At 43.4% G+C, this 22,394-nt stretch overlaps 3 protein-coding genes across 5 annotated transcripts; all 3 read left to right on the plus strand.

Annotated features, from left to right (window-relative positions):
- The first annotated feature begins 532 nt into the window (after positions 1–532).
- LOC116371143 (gastrula zinc finger protein XlCGF26.1-like) lies at positions 533–6,295 on the plus strand. The gene is made up of 2 exons (XM_031820071.1): positions 533–1,074; positions 3,868–6,295. Exons 1-2 carry the CDS (start codon positions 753–755, stop codon positions 5,058–5,060), a joined length of 1,515 nt encoding a protein of 504 aa, XP_031675931.1. The 5' UTR covers positions 533–752; the 3' UTR covers positions 5,061–6,295.
- A 5,167-nt stretch (positions 6,296–11,462) lies between these two features.
- LOC109885789 (G patch domain and ankyrin repeat-containing protein 1) lies at positions 11,463–20,087 on the plus strand. The gene is made up of 5 exons (XM_031820066.1): positions 11,463–11,658; positions 12,136–12,437; positions 12,830–12,964; positions 18,051–18,320; positions 19,344–20,087. Exons 2-5 carry the CDS (start codon positions 12,216–12,218, stop codon positions 19,992–19,994), a joined length of 1,278 nt encoding a protein of 425 aa, XP_031675926.1. The 5' UTR covers positions 11,463–11,658; positions 12,136–12,215; the 3' UTR covers positions 19,995–20,087.
- On the plus strand, positions 12,971–17,787 carry LOC116371142 (extensin-like). Of its 3 annotated transcripts, none has more exons than XM_031820070.1 (2): positions 12,971–13,869; positions 13,902–17,787. In XM_031820070.1, the coding sequence occupies exon 2, from the start codon at positions 16,563–16,565 to the stop codon at positions 17,637–17,639; it is 1,077 nt and encodes a 358-aa protein (XP_031675930.1). In that variant the 5' UTR covers positions 12,971–13,869; positions 13,902–16,562; the 3' UTR covers positions 17,640–17,787. The 3 variants fall into 3 exon arrangements, with proteins under 3 accessions (XP_031675930.1, XP_031675928.1, XP_031675927.1); XM_031820068.1 differs by having other exon boundaries at positions 12,971–13,337; positions 13,370–17,787; XM_031820067.1 differs by having other exon boundaries at positions 12,971–13,113; positions 13,178–17,787.
- Positions 20,088–22,394: the final 2,307 nt, after the last annotated feature.

Genomic DNA, 22,394 nt, shown 5'->3' on the forward strand with positions numbered 1-22,394 from the left:
TGACGTTGTTCTGATAACAAAACATTCACTGCCTCGTGAATGTTGCCGTCAGTATTTTGGGGCGGTCAGTATTTTAGTGGTTAGAGCGTTGGACTAGTAACCGGAAGGTTGCAAGTTCAAACCCTCCGAGCTGACCAGGTACAAATCTGTCGTTCTTCCTATGAAGAGGCAGTTAACCCCACTGTTCCTAGGCCGTAATTGAAAATAAGACTTTTTTCTTAACTGACTTGCCTAGTTAAATAAAGGTAAATATATTTAAGAGTGCTGTTATTTTTATGTTATCTGTTTAAGTGAATGAATATGAATTTGTCTTAAATGTTTATGCAGATGTACAGTATTTACATTTTCACTGCACATCAATCAACGCGTTCTTATCTTTGTAATATAATATCACACTTCAATTAAATAAATAAATAAAAGTTGTGTCTTATAAATATGTTCCTCAACTGCGTTACCCACTCCAGTCAACAGGTGGCGATGTGAGTCTCAGGTGAAGCTGTCAGAGTGTGACGTATAATCTAGTGGACAGGAGGACGCCTCTTCAACAATAACAAGTATAGTCAGCCAGCTTCGTAGCCGATATAGGCAAAAACATTACATCTCTTTAGTCTGTTTTGGTATATATTATTCAGTGTGTTTTAAACATACTTCTGTCGTATCTATTTACGTTGTTCGTTGGGTAGCTGGCTTGCTAAGTTAGCAGTAGCACTGTTTGCTAATGCTAACTATCTAGCTAGTTAACATCCCCGACCATGAACTCACTAAACTACTACCCCGGTGTTAAAGAAGAGGAGGTCTGCTGGACGGAGAAAGAGGGTCTCGTGAAAGAGGAAAAGGAAGAGGAGGCTGTCACAGTAAAAAAAGAAGTAGAGGGTGAGGCTGTTACAGTGAAAGAAGTTACAGTGACGGAAGAAGAAGTTATAGTGGAAGAGTTCACAGTGAAAGAAGAAGAAGCGTTCAGCGTGAAAGAGGAGGATGCTGTTTTTGGAGTGGAGGAGGAGGGGGAGGGGGAGATTACTGTGACGTTGAAAGAAGAGGAAGAGGAGGAGGATACTGGAGATCTGATTAATACTAGTAAGTAACGTTACTGTCTTAGAAACAGGGGCACAAAAACTCTTCAATCATTGAAGATTGTTAGGTCACATGGTTGAAGAGCTATAGAACGTTTCGAATATTTATCCTAAAACATGAAAGTGATTTATGGGAAAACCTACCCTGAAGTTGGTTTGAGGTGTTTCAGTCGTATTGTGAAGGAGCTATTACAGTTTTTTAACGTATATTTAAATATATATATATATATATATCATTTAAATAAATATATATATATTCTACAAATGTTGCTAAAATGCTGTGTGCAACTTGCCAACTTATATAAGGAATAATGAACAGTAGACATAAGGCTGGTAGGTCACGTGGTTGAAGAGCTATAGACATTTAAAAAACATATATTTATATAAATTGTGTCAGTAATTTATAGGAAAACCAAAGGGTGTGTAATATGTGTCCCTACCCTGTGAACAATCCAATGTTGGTTTGGGGTGTCTAGGTCACATGGTCAAGTAGAGACCCAGAGCACAAAAATGGTATATCACAAGCTGCAGTTGAGCAACAATGGCAAATTAATTCTGCTTTGAAAGTCGATAAACATCTGACCCCACTTTTGAGAAAACGGCCCCTTGTCTGTTTTGGTACGCCTACTGGAGAGCTCGTATTTGTTTGGTTTGTTTCTAGTTTGTTAACTGGCTATCTAACAATAAGTTGGCTGTCTATCTAACAATAAGTTGGCTGTCTATCTAACAATAAGTTGGCTGTCTATCTAACAATAAGTTGGCTGTCTATCTAACAATAAGTTACCTGTCTATCTAACAATAAGTTGGCTGTCTATCTAACAATAAGTTGGCTGTCTATCTAACAAAGAGTTGGCTGTCTATCTAACAATAAGTTGGCTGTCTATCTAACAATAAGTTGGCTGTCTATCTAACAATAAGTTGGCTGTCTATCTAACAATAAGTTGGCTGTCTATCTAACAATAAGTTGGCTGTCTATCTAACAATAAGTTACCTGTCTATCTAACAACGAGTTGGCTGTCTATCTAACAATAAGTTGGCTGTCTATCTAACAATAAGTTGGCTGTCTATCTAACAATAAGTTGGCTGTCTATCTAACAATAAGTTGGCTGGTTATCTAACAATAAGTTACCTGTCTATCTAACAATAAGTTGGCTGGTTATCTAACAATAAGTTGGCTGGTTATCTAACAATAAGTTACCTGGCTATCTAACAAAGAGTTGGCTGGCTGTCTAACAATAAGTTGGCTGGCTATCTAACAAAGAGTTGTCTGGCTGTCTAACAATAAGTGATCTGTTATCTGGCTGTCTAGCCAATTGAAATAATGACCACATCATATAGCTGACCACATCTTCACTTTAGCTCATTTGTACTAATTATTACAGGAAAATGAACTAGCAAAACAAGATAATTATTTGCAGGTTATTTACAAGATAATGGCGAGCTAATTACAGTAAATAGCATATGATTGTGAGTATGACTAAATAACAGCAAAGCATTCTACCGTAGAATTTTAGAACTTGGACACTGTCTCGTTGGCTTAACGTTATATCGTAATTTGACTTTGGTGCAGGTCATGTTGTTGTTCGTGTTACCGTCTCTGGTAAACACACACTATATCAAATAAAATAAAAGTTTATTTGTCACATGCACAGGATACAGAAGATGTAATTGCTACAGTGAAATTGTTACTTGCATAGTGGAGTCATTTGTTTTAGATTGTTAACCATAATCCCAACTCATAATGTTACTACCCTGCAAGAATCTACAGGTAACTAAAGTGAAACAACTAACTAGGTTCAATCTTAGCTTGCAGCTCTGAGTTACGAATAATATTTCTACACAGATCATACACGTAAAGCTGACAGTAAGCTTTAACTTGCAATGAAAACAACTTTCAGACAAAATTAGAAACGTATAATATCTGAAAATGTAGCTAGCTAGACTCTCTTAACTGCATACGTGGATGAAGGCTTCTCCCTCTCTGTCACAGATGTGATGCAATATCATGCAATAAAATGCAAATGAATTACTTAAAAATCAAACAATGTAATTTTCTAGATTTTTGTTTTAGATTACGTCTCTCACAGTTGAAGTGTACCTATGATAAAAATGACAGACCTCTACATGCTTTGTAAGTAGGGAAAACCTGCAAAATCGTCAGTGTATCAAATACTTGTTCTCCCCACTGTATACCAAATCTGGAGTCAATCTGACTTATGGTTCATGAAAAAGATTTTTCAATTATTTTTAGCATTAGCATGAATTAGCATTAGCAAATGTGCTAACGTGCATCTATAGCTACAGTGCGGCCATGTTTAAATGCAGCAACCAAAACCTTTAAAGTCTGATGTCATGAGTCCAAAGACCAAATTTGGAGTGAATCTGACTTAGTTTATGAGAAGTAAATTTGTTTAATGATTTATTTTAAATCATTAGCATTAAATAAAAGTAAATTGTTAATTAATTTCCGTCCGTTTTGTAAGAATTCAATGCCAAACTTAACGTGGTTCATCATGGTAATGGATTGGATGACCCTAAAATATTTCAAGTTGATTGTAGATATAAATGGGAATGTTCAATAAGTAGAAGAAAGAGAATAACAACAGGGTTTTCGGGAGCTTCGCTGTGAACTCCTAATTAGTCATTCAGGGCTTATCATCTTAACTGTTGATGCTTTCACTCTGGATAACAGTGTCTTCTAAACGACTAAGATGTCAAAGTAAAATGTATGTGGAGGTTTCATTTCAGGTTTCACTAAATAATCTGCTGAACTAAATACTCTGTTTGTCTTTGGCAGGAGAGAGATCAGACTCTCACTCTGACAGCAGCAAGAGTCCCTCAGAGGAGCCAGTCACAGAGACGTCCAAACCAGCGAGACGACGCCACTGCTTCAACTGTGGAAAGAGTTTTACTAAGTTACAGAACCTGAAAAAGCATGAGAGGACACACACAGGAGAGAAGCCTTTCCAATGTTCCCAATGTGGAAAGAATTTTATTCAGTTAGCGAGCCTGAAAAGACATAAGAAAATACACACAGGAGAGAAGCCTTACCACTGTTCCCAATGTGGAAAAAGTTTTAGGTTGTTAGGTAGCCTTAAGGAGCATGAGAGAATACACACAGGAGAGAAGCCTTTCCAATGCTCTCACTGTGAAAAGCGTTTTACCCAGTTAGGGAGCCTAAAAGATCACGAGAGAATACACACAGGGGAAAAACCTTTCCAATGCTCCCAGTGTGGAAAGCGTTTTACCCAGTTAGGGAACCTAAAAGATCATGAGAAAATACACACAGGACAGAAGCCTTTCCACTGCTCCCAGTGTGGAAAGAGTTTTACCTACTTAGCGCATCTGAAAAACCACGAGAAAGCACACACAGGAGAGAAGCCTCACCTCTGCTCTCAGTGTGGAAAGAGTTTTACCCAGTTAGGGGACCTGAATAGGCATGAGAGAACACACACAGGAGAAAAGCCTTTCCAATGTTCCCAGTGTGGAAAGAATTTCACACGGTTAGGGAACCTAAAAGAGCATGAGAGGACACACACACGGGAAAAGCCCTACCCATGCTCCCTGTGTGGAAAGAGTTTTACCCAAGTAGGGTATCTGAAAAAACATGAGACAACACACACAGGAGAGAAGCCTCACCTCTGCTCCCAGTGTGGAAAAAGTTTTACCCAGTTAGGGGACCTGAATAGGCATGCGAGGACACACACAGGAGAAAAACCTTTCAAATGTTCCCAGTGTGGAAAGAATTTTACCCGGTTAGAGAATCTAAAAGAGCATGAGAGGACACACACACTAGAAAAGCCTTTCCAATGTTCCCAGTGTGGAAAGAGTTTTACCCGATCAGGGAACCTAAAAGAGCATGAGAGGACACACACCCGGGAAAAGCCCTACCAATGCTCCCTGTGTGGAAAGAGTTTTACCCACTTTGGGTATCTGAAAAAACATGGGAGAACACACACACAGGAGAGAAGCCTCACCTCTGCTTCCTGACTGGAATGAGTTTAACTAAGTTAGGGGTCCTGAATAGGCATGACAGGACACACACAGGAGAGAAGCCTCACCTCTGCTTCCTGACTGGAAAGAGTTTAACTAAGTTAGGGGTCCTGAATAGGCATGACAGGACACACAGGAGAGGATAAGACTTTTCACTGCTCCCAGTTGGGAAAGAGATTTAACCGGTTAAGGCATCTGAATAATCATGAAAGAGGACATACCACTGCTCTCATTGTGCAAAGACATTTTCTCGATCAGGGGAAAACACACCAGATAACTTTTCTTGCCCAGAGAGAGATTTTTTTATTTGCAAGTAGACAAATAATGCTGGCGACTATATAAATATTTACACAAGAAAAGAAATGAAACATGGCGTTGATCCAAACTGAACTGACTCGAGAGGAAACACCAGAGAATTGAGGAGCTGTGTTCTGTTTGATGTTTTTGACTGAGAACGTGTGGTTTTGTTGATGTCACATGAAATCAAATTGTTTATATGGATGATTCTCCGTAAACCAGTTTTTAAACAGTTTCTGTAAATAATGGAGTTACAAAACCATGATGCATCTGTAAAAACCAACTGTCATTCTGAGGACTAAGTTTAGTAGTTACAAAACCAACTGTCATTCTGAGGACTAAGTTCAGTAGTTTACAAAACCATGATGCATCTGTAAAAACCAACTGTCATTCTGAGGACTAAGTTTAGTAGTTACAAAACCAACTGTCATTCTGAGGACTAAGTTTAGTAGTTACAAAACCAACTGTCATTCTGAGGACTAAGTTTAGTAGTTACAAAACCAACTGTCATTCTGAGGACTAAGTTTAGTAGTTGCAAAACCAACTGTCATTCTGAGGACTAAGTTCAGGCAAAGTGTCTTATTTTCAATACATTTTATTTTCGCCTGAATCGTCTTTTCGTCTGGATTAAATTCTTGGGTCATTTTATACTGTTTTACTTTAGAAAAAACAAACTTATTTAAAATAAAACCCAAAGTATGTTGCTGTAATTTGTCCATAAATCATAAAAAAATGGTATATTCGTTGAAGTTTACATTATACTATAATATTTATTATGTACAAACACAGTGTCTGTGGACATGTTGGGGGAAAAAAGTCTGATTTAATTTTAAACATGTTTATTTTCAGTGTTATTTAACTCAGACCTTTACATTACAAGAGCAATGTAAAAAAAAAATATATATATATATATATATTAGAAATGGATTAGTTTATAACTGTTATGGTAATTAGAACTTTGTGGAAATTGTGGTAAAATGCATAATATCTGATAAAAACTTTTTTTTTTTAAATATAATTATGAAATAGATAAGTACACATCCTAATCTCAGCGATCCAAGAGGACATTTCATGACAAATGACACTTGAGGAATGTTGTGGTAAAACATGACCTTATTCTAAGATAGAGACTTTGCTACTGTGGTGTTTTCATCTCGAGATATGATCATGTCCTGAATCAGATTGTTTTTTTAATCTCAGCGATCCAAGAGGACATTTCATGACAAATGACACTTGAGGAATGTTGTGGTAAAACATGACCTTATTCTAAGATAGAGACTTTGCTACTGTGGTGTTTTCATCTCGAGATATGATCATGTCCTGAATCAGATTGTTTTTTAAAGAAGGAAAATAGTTATTTTGTTTAGATTATGAGTGCTGATTATATACAAGTATAAAACCTCTTGTCTTTCATTGGATGATTTGGATATTGCTGAATGTAAATGATTATATAATTCAAAGGAAGTACAGTGCATTCAGGAAGTACAGTGCATTCAGGAAGTACAGTGCATTCAGGAAGTACTCAGGCCCTTTGAACTTTTTACCACATGTTGCTACGTTACAGCCTTATTCTAATATGGGTTTATTCTCCCCTCATCAATCTACACACAATGACAATGAATACTGAAATCAGACCTTCTTGTTGAGTATCTGATCATCTATTTGTATAGGAGTGGTTAAAACACGCTAATAATGGACCTCTGAGTACATCAACAAAAAGTTTGGAGAAAGAAAAAAAAAACGGGACCTGGAGTTTTCCCAGACTTATTATAGGCTTTAATTGCATCAAGAAGTTACTCTTCTGTAATGTTATCACATGAGTCTTTCTGTACAGCTCTTCTGTAATTTAATCCCATGAGTCTTTCTGTACAGCTCTTCTGTAATTTAATCACATGAGTCTTTCTGTACAGCTCTTCTGTAATGTTATCACATGAGTCTTTCTGTACAGCTCTTCTGTAATTTAATCCCATGAGTCTTTCTGTACAGCTCTTCTGTAATTTAATCCCATGAGTCTTTCTGTACAGCTCTTCTGTAATTTAATCACATGAGTCTTTCTGTACAGCTCTTCTGTAATTTAATCACATGAGTCTTTCTGTACAGCTCTTCTGTAATTTAATCCCATGAGTCTTTCTGTACAGCCCTTCTGTAATTTAATCCCATGAGTCTTTCTGTACAGCTCTTCTGTAATTTAATCACATGAGTCTTTCTGTACAGCTCTTCTGTAATTTAATCCCATGAGTCTTTCTGTACAGCTCTTCTGTAATTTAATCACATGAGTCTTTCTGTACAGCTCTTCTGTAATTTAATCACATGAGTCTTTCTGTACAGCTCTTCTGTAATTTAATCCCATGAGTCTTTCTGTACAGCTCTTCTGTAATTTAATCCCATGAGTCTTTCTGTACAGCTCTTCTGTAATTTAATCCCATGAGTCTTTCTGTACAGCTCTTCTGTAATTTAATCCCATGAGTCTTTCTGTACAGCTCTTCTGTAATTTAATCACATGAGTCTTTCTGTACAGCTCTTCTGTAATTTAATCCCATGAGTCTTTCTGTACAGCTCTTCTGTAATTTAATCCCATGAGTCTTTCTGTACAGCTCTTCTGTAATTTAATCCCATGAGTCTTTCTGTACAGCTCTTCTGTAATTTAATCACATGAGTCTTTCTGTACAGCTCTTCTGTAATTTAATCCCATGAGTCTTTCTGTACAGCTCTTCTGTAATTTAATCCCATGAGTCTTTCTGTACAGCTCTTCTGTAATTTAATCCCATGAGTCTTTCTGTACAGCTCTTCTGTAATTTAATCCCATGAGTCTTTCTGTACAGCTCTTCTGTAATTTAATCCCATGAGTCTTTCTGTACAGCTCTTCTGTAATTTAATCCCATGAGTCTTTCTGTACAGCTCTTCTGTAATTTAATCCCATGAGTCTTTCTGTACAGCTCTTCTGTAATTTAATCCCATGAGTCTTTCTGTACAGCTCTTCTGTAATTTAATCCCATGAGTCTTTCTGTACAGCTCTTCTGTAATTTAATCCCATGAGTCTTTCTGTACAGCTCTTCTGTAATTTAATCCCATGAGTCTTTCTGTACAGCTCTTCTGTAATTTAATCCCATGAGTCTTTCTGTACAGCTCTTCTGTAATTTAATCCCATGAGTCTTTCTGTACAGCTCTTCTGTAATTTAATCCCATGAGTCTTTCTGTACAGCTCTTCTGTAATTTAATCCCATGAGTCTTTCTGTACAGCTCTTCTGTAATTTAATCCCATGAGTCTTTCTGTACAGCTCTTCTGTAATTTAATCCCATGAGTCTTTCTGTACAGCTCTTCTGTAATTTAATCCCATGAGTCTTTCTGTACAGCTCTTCTGTAATTTAATCCCATGAGTCTTTCTGTACAGCTCTTCTGTAATTTAATCCCATGAGTCTTTCTGTACAGCTCTTCTGTAATTTAATCCCATGAGTCTTTCTGTACAGCTCTTCTGTAATTTAATCCCATGAGTCTTTCTGTACAGCTCTTCTGTAATTTAATCCCATGAGTCTTTCTGTACAGCTCTTCTGTAATTTAATCCCATGAGTCTTTCTGTACAGCTCTTCTGTAATTTAATCCCATGAGTCTTTCTGTACAGCTCTTCTGTAATTTAATCCCATGAGTCTTTCTGTACAGCTCTTCTGTAATTTAATCCCATGAGTCTTTCTGTACAGCTCTTCTGTAATTTAATCCCATGAGTCTTTCTGTACAGCTCTTCTGTAATTTAATCCCATGAGTCTTTCTGTACAGCTCTTCTGTAATTTAATCCCATGAGTCTTTCTGTACAGCTCTTCTGTAATTTAATCCCATGAGTCTTTCTGTACAGCTCTTCTGTAATTTAATCCCATGAGTCTTTCTGTACAGCTCTTCTGTAATTTAATCCCATGAGTCTTTCTGTACAGCTCTTCTGTAATTTAATCCCATGAGTCTTTCTGTACAGCTCTTCTGTAATTTAATCCCATGAGTCTTTCTGTACAGCTCTTCTGTAATTTAATCCCATGAGTCTTTCTGTACAGCTCTTCTGTAATTTAATCCCATGAGTCTTTCTGTACAGCTCTTCTGTAATTTAATCCCATGAGTCTTTCTGTACAGCTCTTCTGTAATTTAATCCCATGAGTCTTTCTGTACAGCTCTTCTGTAATTTAATCCCATGAGTCTTTCTGTACAGCTCTTCTGTAATTTAATCCCATGAGTCTTTCTGTACAGCTCTTCTGTAATTTAATCCCATGAGTCTTTCTGTACAGCTCTTCTGTAATTTAATCCCATGAGTCTTTCTGTACAGCTCTTCTGTAATTTAATCCACATGAGTCTTTCTGTACAGCTCTTCTGTAATTTAATCCCATGAGTCTTTCTGTACAGCTCTTCTGTAATTTAATCCCATGAGTCTTTCTGTACAGCTCTTCTGTAATTTAATCCCATGAGTCTTTCTGTACAGCTCTTCTGTAATTTAATCCCATGAGTCTTTCTGTACAGCTCTTCTGTAATTTAATCCCATGAGTCTTTCTGTACAGCTCTTCTGTAATTTAATCCCATGAGTCTTTCTGTACAGCTCTTCTGTAATTTAATCCCATGAGTCTTTCTGTACAGCTCTTCTGTAATTTAATCCCATGAGTCTTTCTGTACAGCTCTTCTGTAATTTAATCCCATGAGTCTTTCTGTACAGCTCTTCTGTAATTTAATCCCATGAGTCTTTCTGTACAGCTCTTCTGTAATTTAATCCCATGAGTCTTTCTGTACAGCTCTTCTGTAATTTAATCCCATGAGTCTTTCTGTACAGCTCTTCTGTAATTTAATCCCATGAGTCTTTCTGTACAGCTCTTCTGTAATTTAATCCCATGAGTCTTTCTGTACAGCTCTTCTGTAATTTAATCCCATGAGTCTTTCTGTACAGCTCTTCTGTAATTTAATCCCATGAGTCTTTCTGTACAGCTCTTCTGTAATTTAATCCCATGAGTCTTTCTGTACAGCTCTTCTGTAATTTAATCCCATGAGTCTTTCTGTACAGCTCTTCTGTAATTTAATCCCATGAGTCTTTCTGTACAGCTCTTCTGTAATTTAATCCCATGAGTCTTTCTGTACAGCTCTTCTGTAATTTAATCCCATGAGTCTTTCTGTACAGCTCTTCTGTAATTTAATCCCATGAGTCTTTCTGTACAGCTCTTCTGTAATTTAATCCCATGAGTCTTTCTGTACAGCTCTTCTGTAATTTAATCCCATGAGTCTTTCTGTACAGCTCTTCTGTAATTTAATCCCATGAGTCTTTCTGTACAGCTCTTCTGTAATTTAATCCCATGAGTCTTTCTGTACAGCTCTTCTGTAATTTAATCCCATGAGTCTTTCTGTACAGCTCTTCTGTAATTTAATCCCATGAGTCTTTCTGTACAGCTCTTCTGTAATTTAATCCCATGAGTCTTTCTGTACAGCTCTTCTGTAATTTAATCCCATGAGTCTTTCTGTACAGCTCTTAGTTTTACATTATTAATAGGGGGGAAAAAAATCCATACAATCAGCGTCGTGTTGGAGGAGTTGGAGGAGACTGAAATGAAAGCATCTGCTTAATGTACATTGCTTCCTCTTTCAGAATACCATTTGGCGAATCACAGGCTCCGTCATTTGTCTCAAGTTTCAGTAAATTATTTTTTGGTAGCATTTCTATGTTGAAGATTTTTTTATTTATAATTTGGTGCATTTTTCCCCCATCTACCGATCACTGCCCCAAATCATTTTATAATGAGAACTTCGAAAGCTCCCCTGGTCTTTGTAGCTGAATCTGTGCTTGAAATTCACTACTAGACTGAGGGACCTTACAGATGCTGTATGTATGGGGGACAGAGGAAGGGATTAGTCATTCAAATATCACATCAACCCCTATTATATCACAAGGAGTCCATGTAACTTATTATGTGATTTGTTAAGCCACTTTTTTATAGATTTTTTTATATTTACAAGTCAGTTACGAACAAATTCTTATTTACAATGACGGCCGACCCTGGCCAAACCAGATTAATGCAACATATTTTGGTCTGAATATCAATAAAATGTGGAACACCAATATGTAATATCGACTGGTACACCATTTAGGCGCGCTATTATATAGACCTATGTGTTTATTTTTGTTTGACTGAATTAATGTGAAATCGTGTCCTAAAATTACTTTTGCTGCGTTACCAACTCCGGTCAGCAGGGGGCGATGTGGAGACTATTTGCGTGACGTAGAAAATAGTGGACATGACGTCGCAAACCAACAACAACAAAGATGGAGGCACGTTACCTCGGGTAGGGAACTAACTATTTTGATAGTATTTAAAAAAAAATGTATTTACATTTGAGAACTCTTTATTTTATATATAGAAATAAACGTTTTGTTAAATATATAAGTAATCTTTTTGTTATATATAAACTTCTTGTTAAATATCTAGGTACCTAACGTTAAATTCAGTGTGCTAGCTGCCCATTGCTAATTCTGGTTGATAAGTCACAGCCAGCTAGCCTATTATCATTTACGACCGAGCGTCGAGGCACAGACAATATATTTGGTTGAGGCTAGCTAACTACACTTAGCTACTTACTAAAAGGAACAATATGATGGAGGAATTAGACGAGTCATTGAGTTAGCCACTGTAGTTAATTAGCTGTATGATGAAAAAATAACCTTACACCGACATTTCCAGACTCCAGAAAAGTGATTAACGAACGTCAGTTACCTCGTTTACATAAATCTAATCAATATCCGACTGGTCAACTGTGTTTTAGGTGACTGTAACGTTATTGTCGCCTAGTCTGTCTAGCGGTCAGCTAGCTATTCCAGCGCCGCCGACCAACCGGTCCCAGCCATGAGCTCTCTAAGCTACTTCACCCCGGCCCGAGAAGAAGAGCTGCTGTGGTCGGGAAACGCAGGCGCGGCCACCGGACCTCAACCCAGCACCCTCGGAGGAGAGGAGGCACGGCGCTTCTATCAAAGCCTCATAGAAGAAGGGGATGGAAAGGAGAGACGAGGAATGGAGCAGAGGGGGAGAGAGAACCGCAGGGGGAGAAGAGCAGGGCAGCACGTCCAGGTACCACAAACACAACAAATATAGCCTAGTAGCTACATCATCTATGATCATGACATGTATGATTTAAAAATAAAGTATTTCCTCAGTATATATACACAGTACCAGTACAAAAGTTGACACCTACTCATTCCAGGGTTTTTCTTAATTTGTACTATTTTCTACATTGTAGAATACTATGGAAGGCATCAACACTATGAAATAACACATATGGAGTCATGTAGTAACCAAAAAAGTGTTAAACAAATAAAAAAATATATTTGAGTTTCTTTAAAGTAGCCAGCCTTTGCCTCTGACAGCTTTGCACACTCCAGATGCACCAGTGAAGCATCTGCTGATTGGCCATCTGCTGATTGGCCAAAATGTAACTAAAGTACATGTATTCTTTCCCACAGGCTAGCAGGCAGCAGGCAAACACCACCAGTACTACCACAGAACTGGAGGGGCTAAGACTGCTGCGTTGTGCCCAGGAAGGAGACCTGTCTGGGGTGAGAGGCCTGCTGTCCCGGGGGGTGGATGTCAACTTCCAGGTAGGTAACAGAATCTGAACCTGCGTCTCCCACGGGGAGTAGGTAACATGAGGGATCTGAACCACGTTGGAGTAGGTAACAAGAGGGATCTGAACCACGGGGAGTAGGTAACAGGAGGGATCTGAACCTGGGTCTCCCACGGGGAGTAGGTAACAGGAGGGATCTGAACCATGGGGAGTAGGTAACAGGAGGCATCTGAACCACGGGGAGTAGGTAACAGGAGGGATCTGAACCACGGGGAGTAGGTAACAAGAGGGATCTGAACCACGGGGAGTAGGTTACAGGAGGGATCTGAACCACGGGGAGTAGGTAACAGGAGGGATCTGAACCACGGGGAGTAGGTAACAGGAGGGATCTGAACCACGGGGAGTAGGTAACAGGAGGGATCTGAACCACGGGGAGTAGGTAACAGGAGGGATCTGAACCTGGGTCTCCCACGGGGAGTAGGTAACAGGAGGTAACTGAACCACGGGGAGTAGGTAACAGGAGGGATCTGAACCACGGGGAGTAGGTAACAGGGGGGATCTGAACCACGGGGAGTAGGTAACAAGAGGGATCTGAACCACGGGGAGTAGGTAACAGGGGGGATCTGAACCACGGGGAGTAGGTAACAAGAGGGATCTGAACCACGGGGAGTAGGTAACAGGAGGGATCTGAACCTGGGTCTCCCACGGGGAGTAGGTAACAGGAGGGATCTGAACCACGGGGAGTAGGTAACAAGAGGGATCTGAACCACGGGGAGTAGGTTACAGGAGGGATCTGAACCACGGGGAGTAGGTAACAGGAGGGATCTGAACCACGGGGAGTAGGTAACAGGAGGGATCTGAACCACGGGGAGTAGGTAACAGGAGGGATCTGAACCACGGGGAGTAGGTAACAGGAGGGATCTGAACCACGGGGAGTAGGTAACAGGAGGGATCTGAACCACGGGGAGTAGGTAACAGGAGGGATCTGAACCTGGGTCTCCCACGGGGAGTAGGTAACAGGAGGTAACTGAACCACGGGGAGTAGGTAACAGGAGGGATCTGAACCACGGGGAGTAGGTAACAGGGGGGATCTGAACCACGGGGAGTGGGTAACAGGAGGGATCTGAACCACGGGGAGTAGGTAACAGGAGGGATCTGAACCTAGGTCTCCCACGGGGAGTAGGTAACAGGAGGGATCTGAACCACGGGGAGTAGGTAACAGGAGGGATCTGAACCTGGGTCTCCCACGGGGAGAAACCAAGTAGGAGAATGGATTACTAGACCGTGTTGGCGGAGTGAAAAGCGATTAGAGTTTTTATCACCGCGTTGCCTCCCGGACGTGAGCCAGGTGCCCCGTTCAAAGCCCACGGAGAAGATGGCTCAAAACAAAAAGTGACCCAGGCGATACATGTAGACTAATGAGTAGAGGATGCTGTGTTTTCACATGCTGAAGTGGGGCTTTTGATAAAAATGGTTTATTTGCCTGAAAGTGTAGTATTCTTACCTCAGGAAGTTGGTGACTCCTGAATCCGGGAGAACGGGCTTGTGGTAAAGGCTGGAGCGGAATCAGTGGGAATGTTAGAAAATACATCACACACACGGTTTCCATGGTTTCTCCTGAATCAGGGAGAACGGGCTTGTGGTAAAGGCTGGAGCGGAATCAGTGGGAATGTTAGAAAATAAATACATCACACACACGGTTTCCATGGTTTCTCCTGAATCAGGGAGAACGGGCTTGTGGTAAAGGCTGGAGCGGAATCAGTGGGAATGTTAGAAAATACATCACACACACGGTTTCCATGGTTTCCATGTGTTGGATGCCATTCCATTTGCTCCGTTCCCGGCAATTATTATGAGCCGTTTCTCTCCTCAGCAGCCTCCAAAAGGTCTTATATATATGTTAAGATTACTGTTCTATTTGAGCAGGGCGCACCTCCCTCACCGGTTTCACCCAGTCATGCTACAGGCCATAGCCCGGTTCAACCTGGGGCAGGTTAATCAGATCACCTCAGTGTCCTGACCATTAGACCATAGCCCCGGTTCATCCTGGGGCAGGTTAATCAAATCCCCTCAGTGTCCTGACAATAGCCCGGTTCAACCTGGGGCAGGTTAATCAAATCCCCTCAGTGTCCTGACCATAGCCCGGTTCAACCTGGGGCAGGTTAATCAGATCCCCTCAGTGTCCTGACCATAGCCTGGTTCAACCTGGGGTAGGTTAATCAGATCACCTCAGTGTCCTGACCATAGCCCGGTTCAACCTGGGGCAGGTTAACCAGATCACCTCAGTGTCCTGACCATAGCCCGGTTCAACCTGGGGCAGGTTAATCAGATCACCTCAGTGTCCTGACCATTAGACCATAGCCCCGGTTCAACCTGGGGCAGTTTAATCAGATCTCCTCAGTGTCCTGACCATTAGACCATAGCCCCGGTTCAACCTGGGGCAGGTTAATCAGATCACCTCAGTGTCCTGACCATTAGACCATAGCCCCGGTTCAACCTGGGGCAGTTTAATCAGATCCCCTCAGTGTCCTGACCATTAGACCATAGCCCCGGTTCAACCTGGGGCAGGTTAATCAGATCACCTCAGTGTCCTGACCATTAGACCATAGCCCCGGTTCAACCTGGGGCAGTTTAATCAGATCACCTCAGTGTCCTGACCATTAAACCATAGCCCCGGTTCAACCTGGGGCAGTTTAATCAGATCACCTCAGTGTCCTGACCATAGCCCCGGTTCAACCTGGGGCAGTTTAATCAGATCACCTCAGTGTCCTGACCATTAGACCATAGCCCCGGTTCAACCTGGGGCAGTTTAATCAGATCACCTCAGTGTCCTGACCATTAGACCATAGCCCCGGTTCAACCTGGGGCAGTTTAATCAGATCACCTCAGTGTCCTGACCATTAGACCATAGCCCCGGTTCAACCTGGGGCAGTTTAATCAGATCACCTCAGTGTCCTGACCATTAGACCATAGCCACGGTTCAACCTGGGGCAGTTTAATCAGATCACCTCAGTGTCCTGACCATTAGACCATAGCCCCGGTTCAACCTGGGGCAGTTTAATCAGATCACCTCAGTGTCCTGACCATTAGACCATAGCCCCGGTTCAACCTGGGGCAGTTTAATCAGATCACCTCAGTGTCCTGACCATTAGACCATAGCCCCGGTTCAACCTGGGGCAGTTTAATCAGATCACCTCAGTGTCCTGACCATTAGACCATAGCCCCGGTTCAACCTGGGGCAGTTTAATCAGATCACCTCAGTGTCCTGACCATTAGACCATAGCCCCGGTTCAACCTGGGGCAGTTTAATCAAATCACCTCAGTGTCCTGACCATTAGACCATAGCCCCGGTTCAACCTGGGGCAGGTTAATCAGATCACCTCAGTGTCCTGACCATTAGACCATAGCCCCGGTTCAACCTGGGGCAGTTTAATCAGATCACCTCAGTGTTCTCACCATTTGAACAAGAGGAATTCCCCCTCTTTGACCTGTTACCCTGATTACTTTTGAAGTCCCAGGCAGAACTACCTCATCAGGAGGAGCCAAACTCACTACATCAGGTTGCCAGTAGGTCAAGTACTCAATTCACGACTTGTATTCAATTGGAATAATAATCAAATACATGGTTCTAAATGCATCTATTTCACAGGTTCGATTTAAAAAGCACCATGACAACCAACCTCCTTCCCGTTTCACTCGAACCAACCTCCTTCCTGTTTCCCCCAAACAACCTCCTTCCCGTTGCACTTGAACGAACCTCCTTCCCGTTGCCCCCAACGAACCTCCTTCCCGTTGCCCCCAACGAACCTCCTTCCTGTTGCCCCCAACCAACCTCCTTCCCGTTGCGCTCGAACCAACCTCCTTCCTGTTTCCCTCGAACCAACCTCCTTCCTGTTTCCCTCGAACCAACCTCCTTCCTGTTTCCCTCGAACCAACCTCCTTCCTGTTTCCCTCGAACCAACCTCCTTCCCGTTTCCCTCGAACCAACCTCCTTCCTGTTTCCCTCGAACCAACCTCCTTCCCGTTGCGCTCGAACCAACCTCCTTCCTGTTTCCCTCGAACCAACCTCCTTCCTGTTTCCCTCGAACCAACCTCCTTCCTGTTTCCCTCGAACCAACCTCCTTCCTGTTTCCCTCGAACCAACCTCCTTCCCGTTTCCCTCGAACCAACCTCCTTCCTGTTTTCCCTTCCTGTTGCCCCCAAACCAACCTCCTTCCTGTTTCCCTCGAACCAACCTCCTTCCTGTTTCCCTCGAACCAACCTCCTTCCTGTTTCCCTCGAACCAACCTCCTTCCTGTTTCCCTCGAACCAACCTCCTTCCCGTTTCCCTCGAACCAACCTCCTTCCTGTTTTCCCTTCCTGTTGCCCCCAAACCAACCTCCTTCCTGTTTCCCTCGAACCAACCTCCTTCCTGTTTCCCTCGAACCAACCTCCTTCCTGTTTCCCTCGAACCAACCTCCTTCCTGTTTCCCTCGAACCAACCTCCTTCCTGTTTCCCTCGAACCAACCTCCTTCCTGTTTCCCTCGAACCAACCTCCTTCCCGTTTCCCTCGAACCGACCTCCTTCCTGTTTCCCTCGAACCGACCTCCTTCCTGTTTCCCTCGAAACGACCTCCTTCCTGTTTCCCTCGAACCAACCTCCTTCCTGTTTCCCTCGAACCAACCTCCTTCCCGTTTCCCTCGAACCGACCTCCTTCCCGTTGCGCTAGTCTTTAACACCAGTTGTCTTTCTCTTACTAACACTGACTGAGCTGAAAGCTGCTTTACTGAGGAGTGTCTGCTACATGACCAAGATGTTCTCTACACATCCTTCTTAATGTCTTTCTCTCCATCTCCTCTTTCTCTCCCTGTCTCTCTCCCCCCTTCTCTCTCTCTCCATCTCCTCCCTCTCTCTCCATCTCCTCCCTCTCTCTCTCTCTCCATCTCCTCCCTCTCTCTCTCTCTCCATCTCCTCCCTCTCCCTGACTCTCTCCCCCCCTCTCTCTCTCCATCTCCTCCCTCTCTCGCTCTCCATCTCCTCCCTCTCCCTGACTCTCTCCCCCCTCTCTCTCTCTCTCTCCATCTCTCTCTCCATCTCTCTCTCCATCTCTCTCTTTCTCTCTCTCTCTCTCTCTCTCCAGGACAGCTGGTGGTGGACAGGTGTGATGTGTGCAGCTGCGGCAGGGCAGCGAGGTGTCGTTAGGCTCCTCCTCCAGCAGGGGGCGGCGTGGGTGGGCGTGGTCGACACGCAGGGCCGGGACGCCAGGGAGCTGGCTAGGATGGCGGGGCATAGCGGGGTCCTAGAGGAACTGGACCACTACGGGTCTCCGCAGGACTGTGACCGGCCTGGGAGACAGAGGGGTCAACACAACCATTACAGGAGAGAGACGCAGGACCACAGGTTAGTGACTGACTGACTGACTGACTACAGGTTAGTGACTGACTGACTGACTGACTACATGTTAGTGACTGACTGACTGACTACATGTTAGTGACTGACTGACTGACTACAGGTTAGTGACTGACTGACTGACTACAGGTTACTGACTGACTGACTGACTACAGGTTACTTACTGACTGACTGACTACAGGTTACTGACTGACTGACTGACTACAGGTTAGTGACTGACTGACTGACTACAGGTTAGTGACTGACTGTCTGACTACAGGTTACTGACTGACTGACTGACTACAGGTTACTTACTGACTGACTGACTGACTACAGGTTACTGACTGACTGACTGACTACAGGTTAGTGACTGACTGACTGACTACAGGTTAGTGACTGACTGACTGACTACAGGTTAGTGACTGACTGACTGACTACAGGTTACTGACTGACTGACTGACTGACCACAGGTTAGTGACTGACTGACTGACTACAGGTTAGTGACTGACTGACTGACTACAGGTTAGTGACTGACTGACTGACTACAGGTTAGTGACTGACTGACTTGACTACAGGTTAGTGACTGACTGACTGACTACAGGTTAGTGACTGACTGACTTGACTACAGGTTAGTGACTGACTGACTTGACTACAGGTTAGTGACTGACTGACTTGACTACAGGTTAGTGACTGACTGACTTGACTACAGGTTAGTGACTGACTGACTTGACTACAGGTTAGTGACTGACTGACTACAGGTTAGTGACTGACTGACTGACTACAGGTTAGTGACTGACTGACTGGCTACAGGTTAGTGACTGACTGACTGAGGTTAGTGAACACAGACAGCCAGGGACCAAGGAACGGTACTGTCATGTGGTCGACCAGACTGACTGACCACAGGTTAGGTTAGGGACCAGGGACGGTACTGTCACCAGACTAGACTGATGCAGTCACTTCATGTTAATGATCTAATCCACCTGGAAGACCAGGTGAATATAGACAATCCCTGACCTGATCAGGTGGTCAGGTGTGGTAAATATAGACAATCCCTGACCTGATTATGTGGTCCGGTGTGCGGCTCTCCTACCCCTGTTCTAGTGTAGAAATAAGACCTGTGATTGAAGGTTTGTTGTCAAGGAGATACTCATTTTTCTCCTCCCTTGTTGCTTCTCTCCCTCTGCCCCCCCCCCCCCCCCCCCCCCAGTTCTCCCCAGTGGTAGCAGCAGTCCAGACTCATCAGAACCAGTCCACCCAGAATCAGACCCAGTGGTGTCCAGTCTGCAGTGTCCACTACTCCTCTCCCCCAGAGACACACCTCTCCTCCACCCTCCACCTGTTCTCTCTCTCCCGCCCTGCGCCCCCTCCCCACTACTGCCTCCCCCCCTCCACCCCCGCCTACCAGATGATGCTGCGCTCCGGATGGACCCCTGGAGGGGGGCTGGGGCCCGAAGGGGAGGGTCACAAACAGCCGGTCCGGACCGTCCTGAAGAGGGACAGTAGAGGCCTGGGGTACGGACCCACACCCCGACCCAAGGTCACACACTTCCAACCGAAAGACCCGCAGGCAGTCAGACGGACGGGGAAGGAGGGTCGGAGGGGGAGGAGGGGGATGAAGGAGGAGAGCAGGAGGGAGGAGAAGGACAGGAACTGGGAGAGAGACTTCCGCTCTTCCTTTAACACCTTTGACCCCTGACCTCTAAATGCTGACCCAGGGACACCTGTTGTAGTCAGTTTCTCTCTAGTGTACTCTCTCTCTCTCTCTCTCTCTCTCTCTAGTGTACACTCTATGTTCTCTCTCTCTCTCTCTCTCTAGTGTACACTCTATGTTCTCTCTCTCTCTCTCTCTCTCTCTAGTGTACACTCTGTTCTCTCTCTCTCTCTCTCTAGTGTACACTCTGTTCTCTCTCTCTCTCTAGTGTACACTCTGTTCTCTCTCTCTCTCTAGTGTACACTCTATGTTCTCTCTCTCTCTCTCTCTCTCTAGTGTACACTCTATGTTCTCTCTCTCTCTCTCTCTCTCTCTCTAGTGTACACTCTATGTTCTCTCTCTCTCTCTCTCTCTAGTGTACAATCTATGTTCTCTCTCTCTCTAGTGTACACTCTATGTTCTCTCTCTCTAGTGTACAATCTATGTTCTCTCTCTCTCTAGTGTACAATCTATGTTCTCTCTCTCTCTCTCTAGTGTACAATCTATGTTCTCTCTCTAGTGTACACTCTATGTGCTCTCTCTAGCTCTCTAGTGTACTCTCTCTCTCTCCCTCTCTCTCTCTAGTGTACACTCTATGTGCTCTCTCTAGCTCTCTAGTGTACACTCTCTCTCTCGTGTACACTCTATGTTCTCTCTCTCTCTCTCTCTCTCTCTCTCTCTAGTGTACACTATGTGCTCTCTCTAGCTCTCTAGTGTACACTCTCTCTCTCTCTCTCTCTAGTGTACTCTCTCTCTCTAGTGTACACTCTCTCTCTCTAGTGTACACTCTCTCTCTCTAGTGTACACTCTCTCTCTAGTGTACACTCTCTCTCTAGTGTACACTCTGCTCTCTCTCTCTCTAGTGTACACTCTCTCTCTCTAGTGTACACTCTATGTGCTCTCTCTCTCTCTCTCTCAAAGGGTCTGAATACTTATGTAAATAAGGTATTTCATTAAAATTTGTAATAAATTTGCAAGAATTTCTAAAAACCTGTTTTTGCGTTGTCATTATGGGGTATCGTGATGTCATTATGGGGTATTGTGATGTCATTATGGGGTATTTGCTTCGCTCTACCTGCTGTTCCACAGGGCACATTTATGGCTTGATAATGAACTGTTACTCTACTGAGGATCTCCACTGGGGCTTGATGATGAACTGTTACTCTACTGAGGAGAAACACTGGGGCTTGATAATGAACTGTTACTCTACTGAGGATCTCCACTGGGGCTTGATAATGAACTGTTACTCTACTGAGGATCTCCACTGGGGCTTGATAATGAACTGTTACTCTACTGAGGAGAAACACTGGGGCTTGATGATGAACTGTTACTCTACTGAGGAGAAACACTGGGGCTTGGTAATGAAGTGTTACTCTACTGAGGAGAAACACTGGGGCTTGATAATGAACTGTTACTCTACTGAGGAGAAACACTGGGGCTTGGTAATGAAGTGTTACTCTACTGAGTTACACTGGGGCTTGATAATGAACTGTTACTCTACTGAGGATCTCCACTGGGGCTTGATAATGAACTGTTACTCTACTGAGGAGAAACACTGGGGCTTGGTAATGAACTGTTACTCTACTGAGGAGAAACACTGGGGCTTGATAATGAACTGTTACTCTACTGAGAAGAAACACTGGGGCTTTATAATGAACTGTTACTCTACTGAGGAGAAACACTGGGAAGTAGTACTTCATTTTCAAGAGACAGGACGGACAGCTGATCGTCCTCGCAGTGGCAGACCACATGTAACAACACCTGCACAGGATCGGTACATCCGAACATCACACCTGCAGGACAGTTACAAGATGGCAACAACAACTGCCCGAGTTACACCAGGAACGCACAATCCCTCCATCAGTGCTCAGACTCTCCGCAATAGGCTGAGAGGCTGGACTGAGGGCTTGTAGGGCTGTTGTAAGGCAGGTCCTAACCAGACCTCACCGGCAACAACGTCGGGCACAAAAGCACCGTCGCTGGAACAGACAGGACTGGCAAAAAGTGCTCTTCACTGACGAGGAGCAGTTTTGTCTCACCAGGAGTGATGGTCGGATTTGCGTTTATCGTTGAAGGAATGAGCGTTACACCGAGGCCTGTACTCTGGAGCAGGATCGATTTGGAGGTGGAGGGTCCGTCATGGTCTGGGGCGGTGTGTCACAGCATCGTCAGACTGAGCTTGTTGTCATTGCAGGCAATCTCAACGCTGTGCGTTACAGGGAAGACATCCTCCTCCCTCATGTGGTACCCTTCCTGCAGGCTCATCCTGACATGACCCTCCAGCATGACAATGCCACCAGCCATACTGCTCGTTCTGTGAGTGATTTCCTGCAACACAGGAATGTCAGTGTTCTGCCATGGCCAGCAAAGAGCCCGGATCTCAATCCCATTGAGCACGTCTGGGAC

The sequence above is a fragment of the Oncorhynchus kisutch genome, unplaced genomic scaffold (genome assembly GCF_002021735.2).
Source record: "Oncorhynchus kisutch isolate 150728-3 unplaced genomic scaffold, Okis_V2 scaffold2956, whole genome shotgun sequence".
Lineage (NCBI taxonomy): Eukaryota > Metazoa > Chordata > Actinopteri > Salmoniformes > Salmonidae > Oncorhynchus > Oncorhynchus kisutch.

Bases quoted from the DNA above. Each gene is read 5' to 3' on its own strand.
- LOC116371143 (XM_031820071.1), top strand. From the start codon at position 753: ATGAACTCACTAAACTACTACCCCGGTGTTAAAGAAGAGGAGGTCTGC. The intron at 1,075-3,867 runs GTAAGTAACGTT...TGTCTTTGGCAG, and splicing joins TGGAGATCTGATTAATACTA to GAGAGAGATCAGACTCTCAC.
- LOC109885789 (XM_031820066.1), top strand. From the start codon at position 12,216: ATGAGCTCTCTAAGCTACTTCACCCCGGCCCGAGAAGAAGAGCTGCTG. The intron at 12,438-12,829 runs GTACCACAAACA...TCTTTCCCACAG, and splicing joins GAGCAGGGCAGCACGTCCAG to GCTAGCAGGCAGCAGGCAAA. The intron at 18,321-19,343 runs GACTGACTGACT...TGGTAAATATAG, and splicing joins AGGACCACAGGTTAGTGACT to ACAATCCCTGACCTGATTAT.
- LOC116371142 (XM_031820070.1), top strand. From the start codon at position 16,563: ATGCATCTATTTCACAGGTTCGATTTAAAAAGCACCATGACAACCAAC.